General features: G+C 41.2%; 1 protein-coding gene across 4 annotated transcripts in view; it reads right to left on the bottom strand.

The window, feature by feature from the left end:
- HDAC4 (histone deacetylase 4) overlaps positions 1-17,902 on the bottom strand; it is a 270,470-nt gene that overhangs the window by 31,304 nt on the left and 221,264 nt on the right. For all 4 annotated transcript variants that reach the window (XM_085304382.1, XM_085304384.1, XM_085304383.1 and 1 more), the window contains exons 16-17: positions 13,571-13,691; positions 9,066-9,112 (exon numbers count right to left, since the gene is read on the bottom strand). In XM_085304382.1, the coding sequence (XP_085160508.1) occupies positions 9,066-9,112; positions 13,571-13,691 (168 nt within the window). The remainder of the gene's footprint in view (positions 1-9,065; positions 9,113-13,570; positions 13,692-17,902) is intronic.

Genomic DNA, 17,902 nt, shown 5'->3' with positions numbered 1-17,902 from the left:
TGCCTGTTCAATTTTTACTACAATTCTGTTGGAAACTGCAAAACAAGGTGCGAGGGTTGGGGGGATTCCTGGGGGACTGTTTCTAGGCTGACTTGCTGCTGGGAAAGAGCTGCTTGGATCTCCTTTAAAGCACCCCAATCTGTTTGCATGCCAGCATGAAAGGAAAGCCTTCTTGTCTTGTCACAGCCTTTGCAAAATCCAGACTACTGGAACTGCCCATGTCAGGACAGTTTGGCTGCCCGGGAACATCGCAGGGTGAGTGTAATGTTGTTCAGTGTGCAGGATCACCAGCTATTTTTCAAGAAGTACTCCACCTTGAGCGTATTTGTGGAAACAATGGCAAAGCAGGAATGAAAGAAAAAGATTGTCTCACATGGCATCCAGTTTGCTTGCTGAACTGTAGGGAGACACAAGCAGCCCAACAYGAGATTGATCCACCTTCTTCATGGCTGCATTAAAGTCAGTGGAGATAATTCCAGGCCTGTTATCAGTGACAACTTCTGGCAACATCTGTCATGAGGATGGTTTTGAAGTCAAAAGTAAACCAAGAAAGCTTCATGAGAATACCAAAGAAGGCACCTCTATAGTGTCAGTGTAATACTGCCAGTACATTCACTGTCTCAGGCTCTNNAAAAAAAAAAAAAAAAAAAAAAAAAGCCTACATTAACTATTCTTGGTACAGGGGCTCTCCTAGGTGCCTGTCAATTTGGACAGTAACATGGGAACAGAAATATCATTATAGATATTAAGAGATGGTGAAGTTACTTTGCAGCTCAGGTGTTATGACAGTGCTTGGGAAATGYATCAGTCTTCATTCCCAGATCCTCTTCATCAAAGTTTTTGAGAGTGCAAGATGTATGTATTTTTAACAGCTGGGAACATTTATTTCCTTTTTTGCTATGGAGCTGACTGCCTGACTTTCTGTAGGATTTAGTCCTGCTCTTGTCGTTTCTGGTAAGGATAAAATTCACAGGCTCTGCAGGACTATCTGCTGCCTCACTTCTACAAAGTGAGGGCCACACAGTGGTGGCTCACATTTTTGTCACCTGAAGGCTTCACTGAAGTGAGATACAGCTGTACCATGTGATCTGGACCGAGCAAATTTATTCAGAGAGTCTTTCTTGCTCTTGAAAGAAAATGTTTCAGGACACCTGCAGCCAAGAGATTCCCCCTCTCTTTGTCTTACTACACCAAGTATCAGGTCTGCAAAATTGCAGACCACTGCCTTTATTCATTATAAGTTATCAGAGAAACAGAAATACGCACACACAAAGAAAGAGAAATTCAGATGTCATAGGCATGTCTTTATTCAAAACCAGGTAGGTCCAACAGGACCCTAAGACCTCCTTAGACTTGCTTCTGCTAGCTTTTCCCATAAGGCATGCAAGAGTCACCAAGCTTCTTAGTCAAATATTGTTAAGTTCAGGCCCTTTGATGCCTGAAAAAGCCAGGTTCACATTGGCAGCATTTCAAGAGAATGAGGAAGGCAAGACAGAGTGGTTTTGAAGAGTTATTATTTCCGCAGAAAGAAATTAAGTACCTAGAAAAGAATTCCACCTGTAGTTTGGGAGCCAATTGCAAGGACTCTGCCACACYCTCCACATTTAGCTACCCAACAAGGGGAAGATTTGGTCAAGAGATGTCTGTTCCCATCCACAAGTTCTCCACAGCTCCACCCTGTCCACAAACACCTCCAAGATAAGGATTTAACACCCAGCCACTTTGCTCAGAACGGATGTCTGGAGACTGCTGGGCTGTAATCCAAGGCAGCACTTCATCATCTGTTTCACTGTAAGTGTTTGAACAGTCCTACTGAAGTCATCAGTGCTTCGCAGTACAGGGGCGTAGACTTTGCCATGGTGGAAAATGTTATTAATGTGGCCCTGAGCTGGACTGCTCTCTGTCTCTGAAGCTGCTGCTGCTTGGTGCATGGGCTGCTGTTGACTCCTCCATCATTCTTGAATTCTGAGGTTCATTACAGAGGAGACATTACTTGGCTCTCCCCGCTTATGATTTCTTTGATGTAGCTGCCATCATAGTAATTGTTGCTGGGATAGCACATCAGCCTTCCCATCTGGAAGGACTTTACAGAGAGAGAGGAAGTATATTTCTTGCCTTTTTTTTTTGATCCACCAGTGTGTATTTCTCTCTTTCTCTCTTGAACTGGATGATACAACTGTGTCAGAGACATCAAGTCCTCCACATCTGTTGGGTTAGGAGTAGTTGTCTTGGTCAGCGCACCTGTCTTCTTGAAAATAGTAATAGTGGTTTGTTCATTCCAATAAAGGAGCTGCTGCTTCTGTTACATGAGCTCTTAGGAGAGCTGAGGAACTCCAGAAGCGGGGAGAGGGAATTCAAAGCTTGTGACCTGCTGCACAGTCTTAACCTCTACAACATATATAATTATTACAAAACGATGAGGGAATGCAGGAAAGGAAGGGTCAGCAGTTTGACACATGCTCTTTTCTAGGAAGAATGCCTGAGATGTTTCAGATGAGATCTGAAAGAGTTTCTCTCCTTCCTTATAAACTTTAAGTCTTTATTAATGTAAACAATGAGGTTCCTATTAGCACTATATACTGTACTATATAAAAATGCAGAACAATTTCAAATTGTAGTGAAGTGGATCTTATAAAAGGTTTCATTATCCTAATCTTTTCTTCAGTTAGAAAGCTATCCAGATAGTCATTTAAAAATAGGGACCAGTAGAGACATTTTCACACAGCAGTTCCAGACTCTACAAAGCAAAGGAGAACAAAAGATTTCTGCTCTTCTCTCATTATGCTTAGAGTTAGCAGCACATGCCATCCATGCTGCCAGAGAATTATCTCTATCTAAGTGCATCTCCTAGCACTCTAAAGCACTGATTAAATAACCACATTTTGTTCTTCTAAGACTTTCTAATCAGTTTCTTCTCATTTGCATTCCATGGTAGCCCTTTTTTTCACACAGAATCACAGAATGGGTAAGGTTGGCAGGGCCTTCTGGAGATCGACTAGTGCACCTAGAGCATGTGAGACAGGGTCGCAGCCATGCAGGCCCTGAATATCTCCAGAGAAGGAGACTCCACAACCTCTCTGGGCAACCTGTGCCAGAGTTCTGTCACTCTCACAGGAAATAAATTCCTTCTCACATTCAGGCGGCACTTCCTGTGGTTCAGTTTGTGCCCATTGCCTCTAGTCCTTTGGCATGGCACTACTGAAAAGAGTTTGGCCCCATCCCCTTGACATCCTCCCTTCAGATACTTAAGACACATTGATAAGGTTCCCCTCTCAGTCTTCTCTTCTCCAGGCTAAACAAGCCCAGCTCTCGCAGCTGTTCCTCATAGGGCAGATGCTCCAGTCCTCTGAAGCACTTTTGTCATCTCTGCTCTGTGCTGCATGCTGCACACCAGCACAGGTAAAAAATTTTTTTACATACACTCCTCAAGACTTTACAAGGTAAAAAAAGAACACCTTATTCCACAAAAGAAAAAAATACTAATGCCTGTATCTGCATGTGCATAGATAAAATATACATGAAAGAAAACAAAAAAGTTAGAAAATATTCAACATTATAATATCAGATCTTTGAACTTTTTGAAGTATTAATATGTAAGTATGCTTGAATTATTTTGCAGAATTTCCAAGTTCAAAATCTTTTCTCCAAAACCTACTTCTAGTTATCCAGTATTATGTAATGCTCTGGTACATGTAAGTAATATATTAAGAAAAGAGTGTGTATTATAGAGAAGTAAAGGTAATGTCTMTAAGCAAACATACTGCATAGTGCACTTGCAGATGTTGCTAAAGTAAAGATCAGCAGGAACAGATTACTGTTGTTTAAATCAGAGTCCACATCTGTTGATATAAGTGCTTCTGTGCTTTTTTTTGTTCCTGCTAAGATCAGAGTAATTGCAGATGGGAAAGGGGTTGTTAGTGCCGGTTACAACAATGTGAAGGGTTCCTCTTATAAAACAAATGAATAAGGGAAAACTCATAAGAGTTTCCAAACACTGGGGAGCCAATTTATCCTTATCCCATTGATTTTGAGACACTGTGACCTAGTTTTTAAAGAGTAAGACTGAAAAGGTTCATGCAACAGATTTGCATTTAACTTCTTCCTTTCTTTTACTTCCTTTGTCACATTCTCTATTAAGAAGAACTCATGAAAATTCATATATTCCCCCAAACATTTAAAACAGAATGGGAACATTCCTGATATGTTGCCTCACTTCCACTGAGGGCAACTGAGAAGGCAATGCTGCTAAGCAAGGTGCCTGAGTTTGACCACAAGCGCTGGTGAATAAACTGCAATCCTAACAGGACAGTGAAAAGGAAAAGCAATGTTCTGTCATGTCACCAGGGGGATAGCTATGTAGATGATGTGATGTGAGTAAGTTACAGAGGAGAAAACAGAAAAGGAGAAAAATTTTAGCTGTAGCCACATCTCTTTGGACAGGAGAAAACTCATTCCCAATTCCTACAAACAACTACAAACTTCAGGCATACAAACTTAACCTCAGGAACTTGCTCATCATATTCTCCTGCCTCTACTGGTCCTATTATCCAAGGTGCTAGCTCAAGGATAGGAATGCAGCTAGTAAGGTAGGAGAGAGATTTATGGCTTTCAGAGATTTGGGACCTCTAGTATATGACAAAAATAAGACTAAGATAACTGGGAATAGAATGGAAGARAAAGAAGCAGTAGAGACTACATCTTTCCTGTCTGAAGCTTATTGATACTGTTGAAGGTGGCGTCAGGTCAGACACTGCGGTCAACCTGGTGTGGTGTAACAATAACTATTTCAATAGCGAGAACTGTAAAAATCACAAATATATAGCTAACAGCCAAGCTGTGTTACAACCCCCCTTTTCAATCTATGAGCCTGAGGTCACTGTTAGGACATGTACTTAGGAGACAGTCCGGTGGTGTATCATTTTTTCCTCAAGGATATACAATTCTCTGACCCAATCAGGCTTCCTTTAAGGTATTTTCTTCAGCAAGAAAATATGTACCATAAAGCACTAATTGAAAGAGAACACCTCTGAGCCTTCCAGACCACTGGAGGGAAGTTTCTGACTTCCATCTCTGATGAACAGACCATGCCCTAACTCTTCCTTTCAGAGCCAAGTGTTTGGTCTGAGGTGTAACTTCAGAGGAGAAAGTCCTCTGTGGTTCGAYTGCCTCCTTGCAATCAAGCCCATATTCTGGTTTGACACTAGCCAGCAGSAGATACTCAGGGAAAGCGTAAGAGCAGGGCAAATAGCCATGTGTTGATAGCTCATTCGTACAGCTTCTAGCAATCCCCACTATAGAGGTGTCCTGAGATACAGAACGCATCTTTATACTTGTGCTTAACAGCTCTTCATGGGCTTTCCCCACCATGAATACACCTAAATTGCCTTTTAAACCCATTTATTCTTTCAACCTCTGTAGCATCCCCTGTGGAAGAAAGTTCTATTGTTTAACTGTGTGCAGAGAAAGAACTTTGTTTTAAACTTGCTATCCCATAATTTCAATTGAGGCTCTCAGCTCCTGAATTCTAACAAAGAGTAATCACTCTGCTTTCACCTACTCCAGGCCTCTCCCTGCACCTGCCCACATGCATTATTTTGCATCCATCAACACTGAGTTTCATAAGCTACTTTACTGCTCAATTTTTTGTTATCAGGAGACCATCTTTATTTCTCTGCAGTCAGTTTTCATTGTGATGACTGTGAATAAATGCAATACCATCAGCAGAGCACATCTGATAACCAACTATCCCCTCATCTGCAGCATTTCAACAAAAAACAAAGATTTCCGTGGGACTGAAACTCTGACTTTTGTTTCCCATATTCTAATCAGCAGTGAACTCAGAAGAGGACTGGTCCCCCCTTACTCTATAGCAGGTTGACTCAAGTTCCCTGGGTAAAACATACCTTATGAAGCAACTGGCCAGCTGCAAAACTGTCTAGTATCTTGGTGAGTTGAATTTAAAGACCAACAAGACTTCCACTAAAGTGCACTTATCTTGAGGTGACAAAAGCAGAGAACCATGCAGAAATATTCCATGTTGAAATTCTTCTCCAAAACTGGGCATGGATACCTAGGCAGGGATCTAGCTTGCTTCTCCAGGAAATGACTTTTTACAGGTGTTCAGCTGACTGTGTCCATCTCCCATAGGCATGTGGTCACTCCATCAGCTGCTCTACCATCCCAAAGACAACATAGAAAATGGAAACAAGGCTTGATCTCACCAGCACACTAAGGGCTGTGTAGCTATATCATTCTTAGTGGTTCACCTCCCACATTCAGGAGGAAGGACACAAGACAGCAAACTACAAACGTCGGCCTTAGGCAGTCAAGCAGTTGTCCACCATGCCCTCTCATCATCATGTGCACCTGATTTTCCTTTATTATCAGAAAAACACCAATGGAACTAGTACAAAGTGACTTGAGCACCTTAAGCTAGCATAACCTTCTCAACTTGCAAGAAAACGTTGCAAAAAAAGCCTGATTGCTGGAAGCTTAAAGTTCTTTTGAATCAAAGGTGAGTCATGTTCTGCTTACCTGGTGATCTTGAACAAGAGAGAGTCCAGATACAACTCCAAAGTTTTTCATTAGTCAGAAATGCCATCTAGCTACCTACATAATAGTCTGTTAAGCAACAGCAGGAAAAAAAAAAACAGTAAAACTTCCTCTAAGCCCTCTTGCTAGAACAATTTAAAATGATTAGTTTGCACCATAACAACCAGCATTCAATAAACTAGCAGTCTTCACCAGATGAACTTCTCAGAATTTTATCACGCTTTCAAATTCCTATTTGCTAACAGTCTTCATAGTTGATATTTTAGCCTAGCTCCTGATTTTATTAAAAGCTTCTCTTCTCATAATGTTACACTCATCTTAAAAGTATCTTGTCATCCTCTTTGGCACAGAAAATAGGTTTTTTTCATCTGCTACTGAAAGGCAGGCTTTGTGGCCTCAGCTAAAACATCACTATGGGGCATCTTGCAACACTTTCTCACAGTAAATCAACTCTGGGACAAATTGTTTCATAGAACCAGCCCGTCAACAAAGGCTACAGTCTTCCCCGTATTTCTTCAGTAAAAATACAGCATTGCATAGCCAACTTTCTTTACAAATCTTGCACTTCCAAAGCCAGTAGGAAACAGGCTTGAAAGTACCTTGTAAGATGACTGCATGTACTGTCCCCTCCAAAGGAGATGGCCTACACTTAAATCCACCCGCACTACACAGAAGTGCAAAACACTCCCTCTTTAATATGCTGCCACCAGTCATTCTCCACCACACACTCATTTTCTCTACAAATACACAGCTGCTGTGTATATAATCATAAGAAACGCATGCCAAACGCAAGGAACATATTTTTCTCTATCAGATAGGAAAGCAGTCGAACTACATAAATAACAGGCATTGTATTCCAATGTAAATGGGAAAGCAAAACAAAACAAAAAACGCCCCAAAATTCATGTTTATGAAAAATCTGACTATCGTATTGTTGATTACTAGGCAAATGCCACTTTTCAAAAGCTTTTCCACTACAACATGGAAATATCCATTGAAATTACTAAAACACTGTAGAAACGTTAGCAAATGCTTTAATATTTTAAGGTTACACAGAGATAACTGACCATAAACTAACCAACTGCAAACGCTATCTTCAGAATGTTACCGGCATATCAATAATACCAGCACTGTGTGTTTCCTGCCTTGATTTCGGATTTAATGCAAGACTTCCAGGACTGCACTAGGCTCAGGCACTCTCTCTACTTGTTACCATTCAGTCCTCACTTGCAAATGGTAATTTTTGCTTTGAATGGCATGCCTGTCTGCAGGGCAGAGTAAATCCAAACCTTTTAAACTCTAGCCAAAAATTTGCCATGAATTAGGAGACTGCAGCATATTTACAATACAAAATAAAATATCTCTATGAGTGCTCAGTGGTGGTGGTATGAATAAATGCCGATTATTCTTTTTCTGACGGGATAATTTTCAAAGCAGCGATTTTGCAAAGACTCAGGAAGAAAACAATTTTGTTTCATTTCCATAACAGAATCCAGACCTCTCAATTCAACCTCACGAGCTACAATTATGCATAAGAACTACCACTGTGAATTTTCAAACACAATGCCTTTTATTGTCTCTTCTCATTCTTTTCCCTTCCTGATCTCCGAGATTTTCTGTAGTGTCACCCTATGCACAAGTTTTACAGCAGAAAAGTCTGACTTGAAAGGAAAACTTTCAAGCTTTCAGGCTTCAAAATAAACCTCAAACTTTCAACATAAAATATTTGAACATGTTTTTTCCCCCCCAATCTTCTGAGAACAAACAAACAAGAAAACTTGTCTTTTTGTTACCAGAGAATCTTGACAGATGAAAACTAATGTTCAGCTTTTACATGATGGATGGACAGGTATTTCAGCCATCTCTCTCAGAATTCATGTGCAATTGCCTCGAGCCCCAAAAATGAAAGGTAACAAATACTGAAGACTGCAATTCCCTTGTGCTGTGTAACCCATGGGACATTTTGCTCTAGGACAATAATATAGCACGGACACAAATACAATAACTTACTGTTTACAGGAACTTCCCAAATATTATGCTGCAATATCCCTATTTTATTAATGCATTTTCCACCTGTAGCAGGCAACTCTAAAGTACAGAAACTGAAGATGAAACACCTACACAGCATGAGCAACATGAAAAGCACATCTTGCTTTTTGTGCAGTTGCAGTGCTTTTTTGTCTTCAGTAGTTGCTTTAAAACGCAGTAATCTCCAAGCCATTAAACATCACTGCCTGGGAAATGAGTTTTCACATCCCAAAAACCAGAGACAAAACATGCCTCTGGATGTCGCACACATTTCAGGACTCCAAACCAGTTTAAAAACTTCACATTGCTTTTGAAGAAATGCACGTGAGGCTGTCACTGCAACCCCGCACCCCAGACAGACCATGTTTATGGGTAACATCTGGTGGCAATTATCCGCTTGATGGAATGCAAAGCAACGATTTTTGTTAGCAATGGGACTTGGAGAACAAACAGGACATTATTTACACATTAAAGCAACTACTCACCCCGACACCACCACAAGGAAGCCTGACAAACATTGACGTTAGAGAACCTGCAGGAAGAAAAGAGAAACAACAACAAAAAAATATTAAGTCCTCAAAAAGTCAAATTTCACCAAGTTTGGGTCCAATTTTATGGCAATGCTGAACTTTTATTCAACACAGTTATGGACTTTGGTTTCATTATAACATTCAAAAAACACACAGATAACCTAGTTATACTTCAATGAATACATAACATACACACTCACACTTGTTCAAAAGCCTTTCACAGCACAAAAGCCTTCCATAAATCCCACTTCTTGAAAGGTTTGTGTGTGTTCTGCATTTCAGGCAACCAAGCTGAACTCTAAATGATTGAGATGCTACCCATAACTGCTAAGTATGTCTTCTAAGATTAACATTTTAACCACTTTCAACTGAAGGAGGATTGGAAATCATAAAAAGGAAAAACATCCTAATTATCCGTCATCTACAGATTTACTAGAGGGTTTTGGAGCACATCAGCTTCATAGAAGAAGAAAACATTAAAAAATAAACCAGTGGCAAGCAAACAGAACAAGTGTTATGACTGAAAGAGCAAAACCAACATTAAGAATTTGAGGAAGAATGGCAAAAATATCTTCAGGTCTAATTTAGTAACTGGTAAGAACAGTAACATCAATTTCTCTGCCCTTACATCAGCAATATTATCATGTGGTCAAAATTCTGCAGGGTTGTATACTGGTGTCAGATGCGTCGCCAACACATACATTATCCCTTCAACTCAAAGCACAGCTAATGCCTCTGTATTATTAATCTGAGTGCACAGCCAGATTCATTCTTTGATTGCATGCATAGGAAAATTCTCAGATCACCCTGCCTTAGACCTCCTGCCACATCTTTCACTTCTAATCCATCTATTATTTAAATATTTATCTTTCTGACAACAATTGGACGTAAATTAAAAGCAGCCTTATTTGCCTAAGTTTAAACTTGTTCAACAGGCTCCAATGCTTTACAACACCAAGTAAGGGATGGATTCTGATTTTGCACCTTGAGACTTTCAAGGGCTTCAGCAACACTTCAAGGAGTAGGGTTATGCAACCTGCGTGGAAAGCTACTGTCTTTAAATCCATCTGATAAAAACATATGAAAGCAAAACTTCGTAATGCYCAGGCTCCTCTGGGAAAGGCAACTTCAATATCAACAGTGGTCTTCTATCGCAGCAAGCAGCTTCTCTCACGTTAGAGAAGAATGGCACTCTTTGCAAAAAGACTTAGCCTCAAAAGCAACCCTCTACAGGACCAGAGGGAATATATAATATATTCTTCAGAATAACACGTACTTTGGAAGTATAAGCATTCAGCTGAGCCATGGTATCTGAATGAATTGACATCTGCTTATAGTTCTGAAACATCTGAGCTATTTACTTCCTTCCAGCTTCCTTTCCAAGACCTGCCTGATGAAGGGACATCCCGATTACCACTTACAGAAGCTTATAAAGACATAATCCTTGTTTTCATTTCTCAGCTTTACAAACTCTTCCTTTTAGGTTGACATTTCTCACACTTTTTCTTGCTCCTAAGTTTATTGAAAGAGAAGAGTTTATAGTGTCAGCCACTGCATTTCAGGTGGATGAATACTAAGACACTCAGGTCTGACAAACATACATTTGCGTATGTGAGCCTCAGACATCAAAGTTCCACAGGATTAGTCAGCTGACATATTTAAAAGAACCCCACAAAGCGGTTTTATACATTTTAAAACTTTTTAAACCCTCAGAATGAGCAGATGGTTGAAGAAGCAGTTGCTTACAGGCTCACTCACTCATCCACACAAATACTTAAATCCATTTGTTTTCTGGGAGGTTTTCCTAGCACATCAGTGGCACTCATCCTTGCTATGGTCCAGCACCTTGGAAACCATCAAGTTCAGAAAGCATGCTGTTTTTAGCAGGGCTTCCTGCCCTGCTTCCCAAAGACAACCTTTTACTTGGATGCTGCAGAAACATCCCGGATGAGCTCACACATCTTGGCATTTCAACAGGCCATTTGAAAGGCTGTGTTGTCCCTCTAGATCCGTCTGTCAAGTTACCGACCTATTTTCTCTTGCTGGACAGGGTAAGGGGCAGCCATGCAAAATGGCGAAGCCATTTGCTCTTCTGCTAATTCTGCTGCTCACGGTGAGCATTCTTGCCAGTTTGCAGTGCATGCATAGTGTGGCAGCACTGCTGGGCAGTGGGAAGAGGTGACTGGYTGCTGTCAGGACAAACACAGTTACGTGAGTCGGGAGTGAGTCTCCCGCTGTAAGCAGCTCAAGCCTAAAAGGTGCCAAATGAGTTGAGGAAACAAGCTGTAAGCTYGGTTAAGAACTGTTGGAAAATGACGCCTGCTGGAGATCCCAGGGACGACTCCTCTTGTCTGCAGCTGCAGCCTTGAAAAGAAAATGCTGAAAAAGTAGTTTCCTGACAGCATTTTGGGCCATCGCTGGAGCTCTGGCTGTAGCCTCAACCTAGATCTAGTCTAATATCTGTGAATACGTTCATCTTTAAACTGATCTGTCAGTAATATTGCTTCTCGACAACCTCACCTTCTTTACAAACTACATCTAACTAGGCAACTTTTTGTAATGGAATACCCTCATGTACTAGAGTTATCTCTTCACTAGAAGAATGAAGTTTCTTTACTAGAAACTTAATCCCTAYAGATATTTTAAAATGAGTTATTCAATGGTATGTGAAGACACAATAAAACTAGAGAAGTCATGAAAGGTAGAGCAAGAGCTCCTCTTCCCTCAGATTCTCTGTACAAAACCTCAAGAACGATTCAGTGAAACCGGGAACCTCAAAYCCAATACTAATCAAATAAAATCTCTGCATATCTGCATAGTCAGATAAATTCCCCAAATAAATCTCTGGAACCACTGATACAGATTATATATACCAAGAGGCAAAAAGGGAATAGACTAGTATTGCAAGAGGATCTTATCTTTGAACGTGTAGAGAACATTCAGCATTATCACAGTCTACCCTAAACCCGAATGTTGTGCACAGTATCAGACACCTGACGTTAGATTACTCCTAAATGAGAAGCGTTAGGACAACACACTACCCCATCTACCCCCCATGCTGGTGATGATCACTGACAGAGGCAGGGTGCCGACCGTATCTGACCTAGCCCAGTAAAGCCAATGAATCAAAAATGCTACAGGACTGCCCAGACCACATCACAGGGAATCTGATCCACAGAGGATACTCGACAAACATCCTGACATTCAGTGCTAGTTAATTAGTCCCAGGAATTTGCAGCAAAATCAATCAGTGGTGGAGGTGGTGCACCTGCAAATGAGTTAGAGACTTCTCCAATCTGCTGGGAGAAAATTTACACACCATTTGCTTGGACTGCCAGATATGCCTTACACAAGGCAAGAGTTTTATACTACTGAGAACATGATGTCATCGGTTATTTAAACCACACACATTAATTGCGATATCACTCAGCCAAAGGTGTCTACCTCTCATTTCTCTGGGTTTTAAAGAGGTGGTAACTTAGCTATAAATACAGTGCTAATTATATGTTTAAACAACTGGCTAATAGCTTTCCTCTTTGGGAATCTAATGTACATATTGAATGTGTTGCGAATTCTTTCCAGTTCTTTTGCTGTGACTACCACAACATGCAGACCATCAAGTTAATCCTCTTTTTATATCATGTAAAGTGAAGATAATTCCAACATAAACTTTCTCAACTTCTAGATTCCAGAACTGTCTTACTCCTGATCTCCACATGAAAATTACCAAAAAATGTCTCTCCAATCCATCACCTACTGCTGCTAAAAGGCAAAAAATGAAGGGAGAGGAAGGTGTTTCCATGAATACATTTCAGGTAAGCTGCTAAAATTCATGTGATTTGATTGCTGTGGGTGGAGTTGGTTTTCTGAGTAACTTTACCCTAGACCGTTTGCATGGAAAATTCTAGGGCAGACCTGTTTCAGGCACATCYAGGCACCAGTGAAAGGAGGAAGCAAATTCACATTGAAATTCAACAAATGTCGGGTTGCTTAACAGAAATGCATCTTACTCRCAGATTATCCATACAGCCCAGGCAGCTGTTCATTGATGTCTACGAAGCTGGCTGGTGCTACAGATCCAAGTTTTTTAGGAGGGTATTCCATAACCATCTAATATACAGACCAGAGTATCCAAGGATAAAAACAGGTACTGAATCATCTCTCCTCCTCAGAGAGGATCCTTTCAGGTTCTGAAGCCATTAATGAAAGGTAATTTTAAATATCCTAGATTTAAAGATCTACTTTAAGAATGGGACATGCATCTTGCATCACTCTCAGGCAGGCATTTGAATGAGATGGGATGAATCTTCTTGAAAACTGTCTACAGTTGAGGACAGACGGAGCCTCATGGGCCCACCTTTCAGACAACTAAAGCCAAGCAATTGCCAGTGTAAGTGCTGTGGCTGGCAGCATGAACATCAGATATCTGGAAGGTGATCCCTCCCCATGCTGAACTATACCTAGAAGTTTCTTGCTGTCCAGTTTCTGTCTGTTCAGAGGGTTTGTGCCGTACAGCAGTGTGTGGGCTTCCGAGTGAACTGTCTGAAGCTCCTCTAGAGTTGCTTTTCTTCCACGGATACACTGAAATAGGAAAGAAAAGCAGCAATGAAATCACTGATTACTATGCATAGTCCTATTTTCCCTGTGGCAAAAAGGAAATCCCACTCCAGGCACACGCAATAAAGGTCTGCTTAACCCACATTACAGAGCTTTTCTTTTTCCCATAACAAATCATAAAGACAGTGAGCAAAAAAACTAAAATGTGTTCTCTTGTGAAAAATTCATCTTAAGACGGAAAGATTTTGGTTTAATCCCTTATTCAAAATATTAGCTTGACATATAAAGTCATCTTTGGACCTTTTAATGCTTGCTTTAAACATATTTACCTCAGAGCATTTGCTACATTACACATGGACTAGTTGACTACTGAGTATTTAGGATTTCAGTTGCAAACTACTATAAAGTGCCTAAATGATTCACTGCTGAAAACACAGCCATCTAAACCCTCCCTCCATTTCCCCAAAGCGATTATTRAGCTAACCTCAAAAATTCTGTCGAAAACACCACTCTACCACTCTCCAAAACTGAACCTTCTAGCAATTGCGGGTCATTTGCAAACTTTTGCCTCTCAGACTGATCTTGGAAACCCTACAGACAGACTTAAACCCTTTTGTTTCATTATCCTTTGATGTAGGTTGGGCTGGGCAAGGGGAAATATTGCAGTGATTGTGCTCCTCCCCTGGCTTTTATCACCAGCGGAAACTGAGAAGGGGCGACGCACACTCAAGTCAAAAACTTGGCTCCATCGAAGATTACAGCAAAGCTGTTCCTGAAGGCCATGGGACCTCAACTTCACTTCAGATTTTACAAATTGGAAACTCTTCCCCTTTTTTCTCATAGTGGCTCAGCTTATTCGGGGGGCTTATCTTGGGCTGTCACCATCTATTTGAGAAGCCTGATTTCAATCCTCCAGAACAGGCCTGGAAAATATGTTTGAAAGAACCCTCCCAGCATGTTTTACATAGCTTAGAATGGCTTCATGATTTTTTTTGTTGTGATTTTGGCTGAAATGCTCTAAAAGGAGTTGTCATTTGGAGTGTTTTYTTCCTAAAAAGGGACATTACTCCTTTCTGCAACGCATTACTGGTAAAAYGTCAGAAAGCTCTGAAAGCACATCTTGTGAAGATCCCAGGGTCGTCTAATGTGCAAGCCTCAGCAACAAACATGAATGTATGGGCATGACCCAAGGCTGGCATTTACCTTGTTGCGTGGTTCACACTGGACACACCACACAACCACACATGCACCTTCCTGAACATACTTCACTGTAGCTTTGCCTAAGTAGTACCATTTTCTTTCTTTCTTTTTTTTAATCCACCTTCTTGCAGAAACAGAGCTTCTAACAAGAACCATGCTAGACTTTCAAAGAGTTGCCATGTACCACTTGCTTTATGTGGATGCGCTAGAGATAGGAGAAGCTGCTAGGAGCAAGGATCGGCTGCACTTGTTCAAAGGCACTGGCACTTCTAGAAAAACAGAGCTTGCTTTTAGTGCAGCTTTAGTCAACCCTGACTGCACCATTAATCCCAGCACGGTGAGACTGTCCGAGGCTGCAGCCACCACTGCACCRCTGCCCCCAGCACTTGCACATCTGAAAGAGGGTCTCGCAGGGAATTCGATATCAAAACATCAGTGTGAGCCTCTGTCATGTGTTTAAAGGTGTGTGGGCAATTGCTCTGTTAAAATCATCTGAGCTGTAAAGCAGCAGAAATCAAAGCACTGCTGGAGTGCTCAGGCACTCTGCCGCTCATAATTTTGGCCTTTCTATACTCTAGTCTCTCTTTYATTTTCTGGATGCTCTGTTCCACCAACAAACATTTCCTGAGGTTAAGGAGGAGGCAAAGATGAGCCAGCCCATTAAAGACACAATAATCACAAAAATGTTAGACCCAGAAGGGACGGAAATATTTGGCAAATCTCCCTTGAATGTTTCTCCTGTCTTCCCTCTTTTTTGTTCATGTCAAGTCTGTCTCCGTTACCTCTTGAAGGCTTTTTATATATGAAAATAGCATTTTGTATTTCTTGGCATTATGGAAACATGCAAAGGGAAGGGCAGCCCTTTCTAATAACACACCATGTCCTCTGTGGCCGTACACAACTTCAGCTCTCCTGGCCTCAGAAGAGCTGCTCCCATTTAAAGCAGATGGCCCTACAAACATATCCAAGTTCTGTGCTCACTAGGAGGGTATAAACACTACCCATCCTTCTACATGCTGGCCTTAATTGAAGGGAAGCTACGAGTCTTTGGAGAACTTTCAGAAGAAGTTTGAAGAATGTCTATCACAAAAAGCATGGTTTGATTTGGAAGAATAATGCTAGATTGGGTTTTGCATCTTTCTCCTCTATCGAGCTCATTTACTCCAKATGATCCACTTCTTTTTTCCAGCCTATTTCCTGGGAATTGAGTTCAGGTTTTTCAATGCAGGAGTTGGCTTCTCATTCCTGATGAACTGATCAGCTCTTTATCCCATTTCCTTCATGTCTCCTGATGCACCAAACCTGACCTTTGCAGCAACACAACACCTCTTTTCTTCTGCTTTATAGGTTTTCCTCTGTACTCTTCAGCTAGCTTTTCTTTTTAATTTTGAGTAAGGAAAATAAAAAAAAAATGCTAGTCTCAGTTTGCATTTTATTCACCCTTTCATCGCATGATGTTTTAACAGGAGAGGATAGGAATCTTAAGAGCCCGTGAGCCAGGCCTTGTCCCAACTGTAGCTCTGYCCTAAGCTACAAAAAGCCATGCAAATCACTACAAAGCTTCTTTCCCCAAGATTCTGGTTTCCCTGGACCTGCTGTCACCGCAGCTACCAGAGAGAAGTGTCTCAGCGCTGGCCTTCAAAGCTCTTTGGTACGGATCAGCTCTCTGGAGACCTTCCAGCTCTGACCGTACTGCTGACCAAYGTACAGCAGCTCTGCTGAGCCAGAGCAGGGACCGATTCTGCACTCGGATCAACCTGAAGGCTGTCCAGGATGGCCCAGCCCCGCGGCCAGTTTTCACGTCCTTCCTCCACAACTGCAACTAACCCCAGGGCTTGCACTCACCATCCTTAGGCTTCAAGCAACACAGGTGTGCTTGGAGATGGACCTCGGCTCAGGAGCTCACTCTTACCAAACCTGCTCTAACAGTCCAAGAGTCYGGTTACCTCTCTTACCCATAGCAAGACCTATCCACTTCCCTCTGCAGCTGCTGAAGGCTAAGGGGATTACTCCATACGGTTATTGCGGCTTTTTGTTTGGAGGAAAGAGCCTTTTTTTTCAGATTGCCTCAATTAGAATAATTGTTGCTTTTAAGTTGGGCGCATACACCGGAGTAATTGCYGTATTTTATACTGCTAACTTAATTAAAAAAGCAATACTCTAAACCGCAAGTTGTCATTGAGTTTGCACAACCACTTTCACTTCAAAGGGTCATCTTCAAACTTGTGCATCTCTGTCAAACTCTTACCTATCACACTGCAAATCTCGTACGCGTTTTCCCCTCAGCTGGATGTTAGATGGTTTTTGGACAACTTCAGCAAATATATATCTGTTTTGCTGCTGAAAACCAGGGTGGGGAGGTGGGGGGAAGTGATGTGTTTCTCCTGTTCTAAAAATATTTGTGCTCCTTCTGGATCGGTTCTGTTGCCTCCAAGAGAAATAGTAGGAACTCAGCACTTAGCAGGCTGTATAGGAGCYTCTCAGTTGCCTGATAAAATTGGCTTTTTTACTGGGTTGACTTCTGAAATTTCTAAATTTTTATTTTTATTTTTATTTTTTTTTGCATGTACGGTAAAATATTTATCTGCCAGCCCATTGCTGGCTGGGGTCATGCATACAACAGAAACASCGAGTGAAAATTTCCAGTTCACAGACACCCTCAGAACTGCTTGAGCTTGCACTGAAAGCCGAGTTGCAATCTAATTCCAGCATGCCATGCTTGAATTTCCATTGCCTAACAGCAGAAAGAGTGGTTCTGCTCTTTCTGTAAGAGCTCAGGTGTCCAACAGAGTCTTGGCTACCCCACACAGCATGAGATTATATTATGCATCGTGCAAGGCACTGTGTTTTTATCAGTGTCTAGCAAATACTTACAAACAACAGAATTAAAACTACACACACAGACCACAGCAAAGGACCATTAAGGAAACAAAAGGAAATATGAGGATAAGGAAACATCAAAGTTTAAACTGTCCTTTTACAAACATGACTGATAATAAATGGATTAACTATATAATGGCAAACAATTTTCACAT

This window comes from Rhea americana, unplaced genomic scaffold (assembly GCF_003343005.1).
Source record: "Rhea americana isolate MKP2758 unplaced genomic scaffold, rheAme1 scaffold_209, whole genome shotgun sequence".
Lineage (NCBI taxonomy): Eukaryota > Metazoa > Chordata > Aves > Rheiformes > Rheidae > Rhea > Rhea americana.
This window is presented reverse-complemented; position numbering and strand designations above follow the sequence as displayed.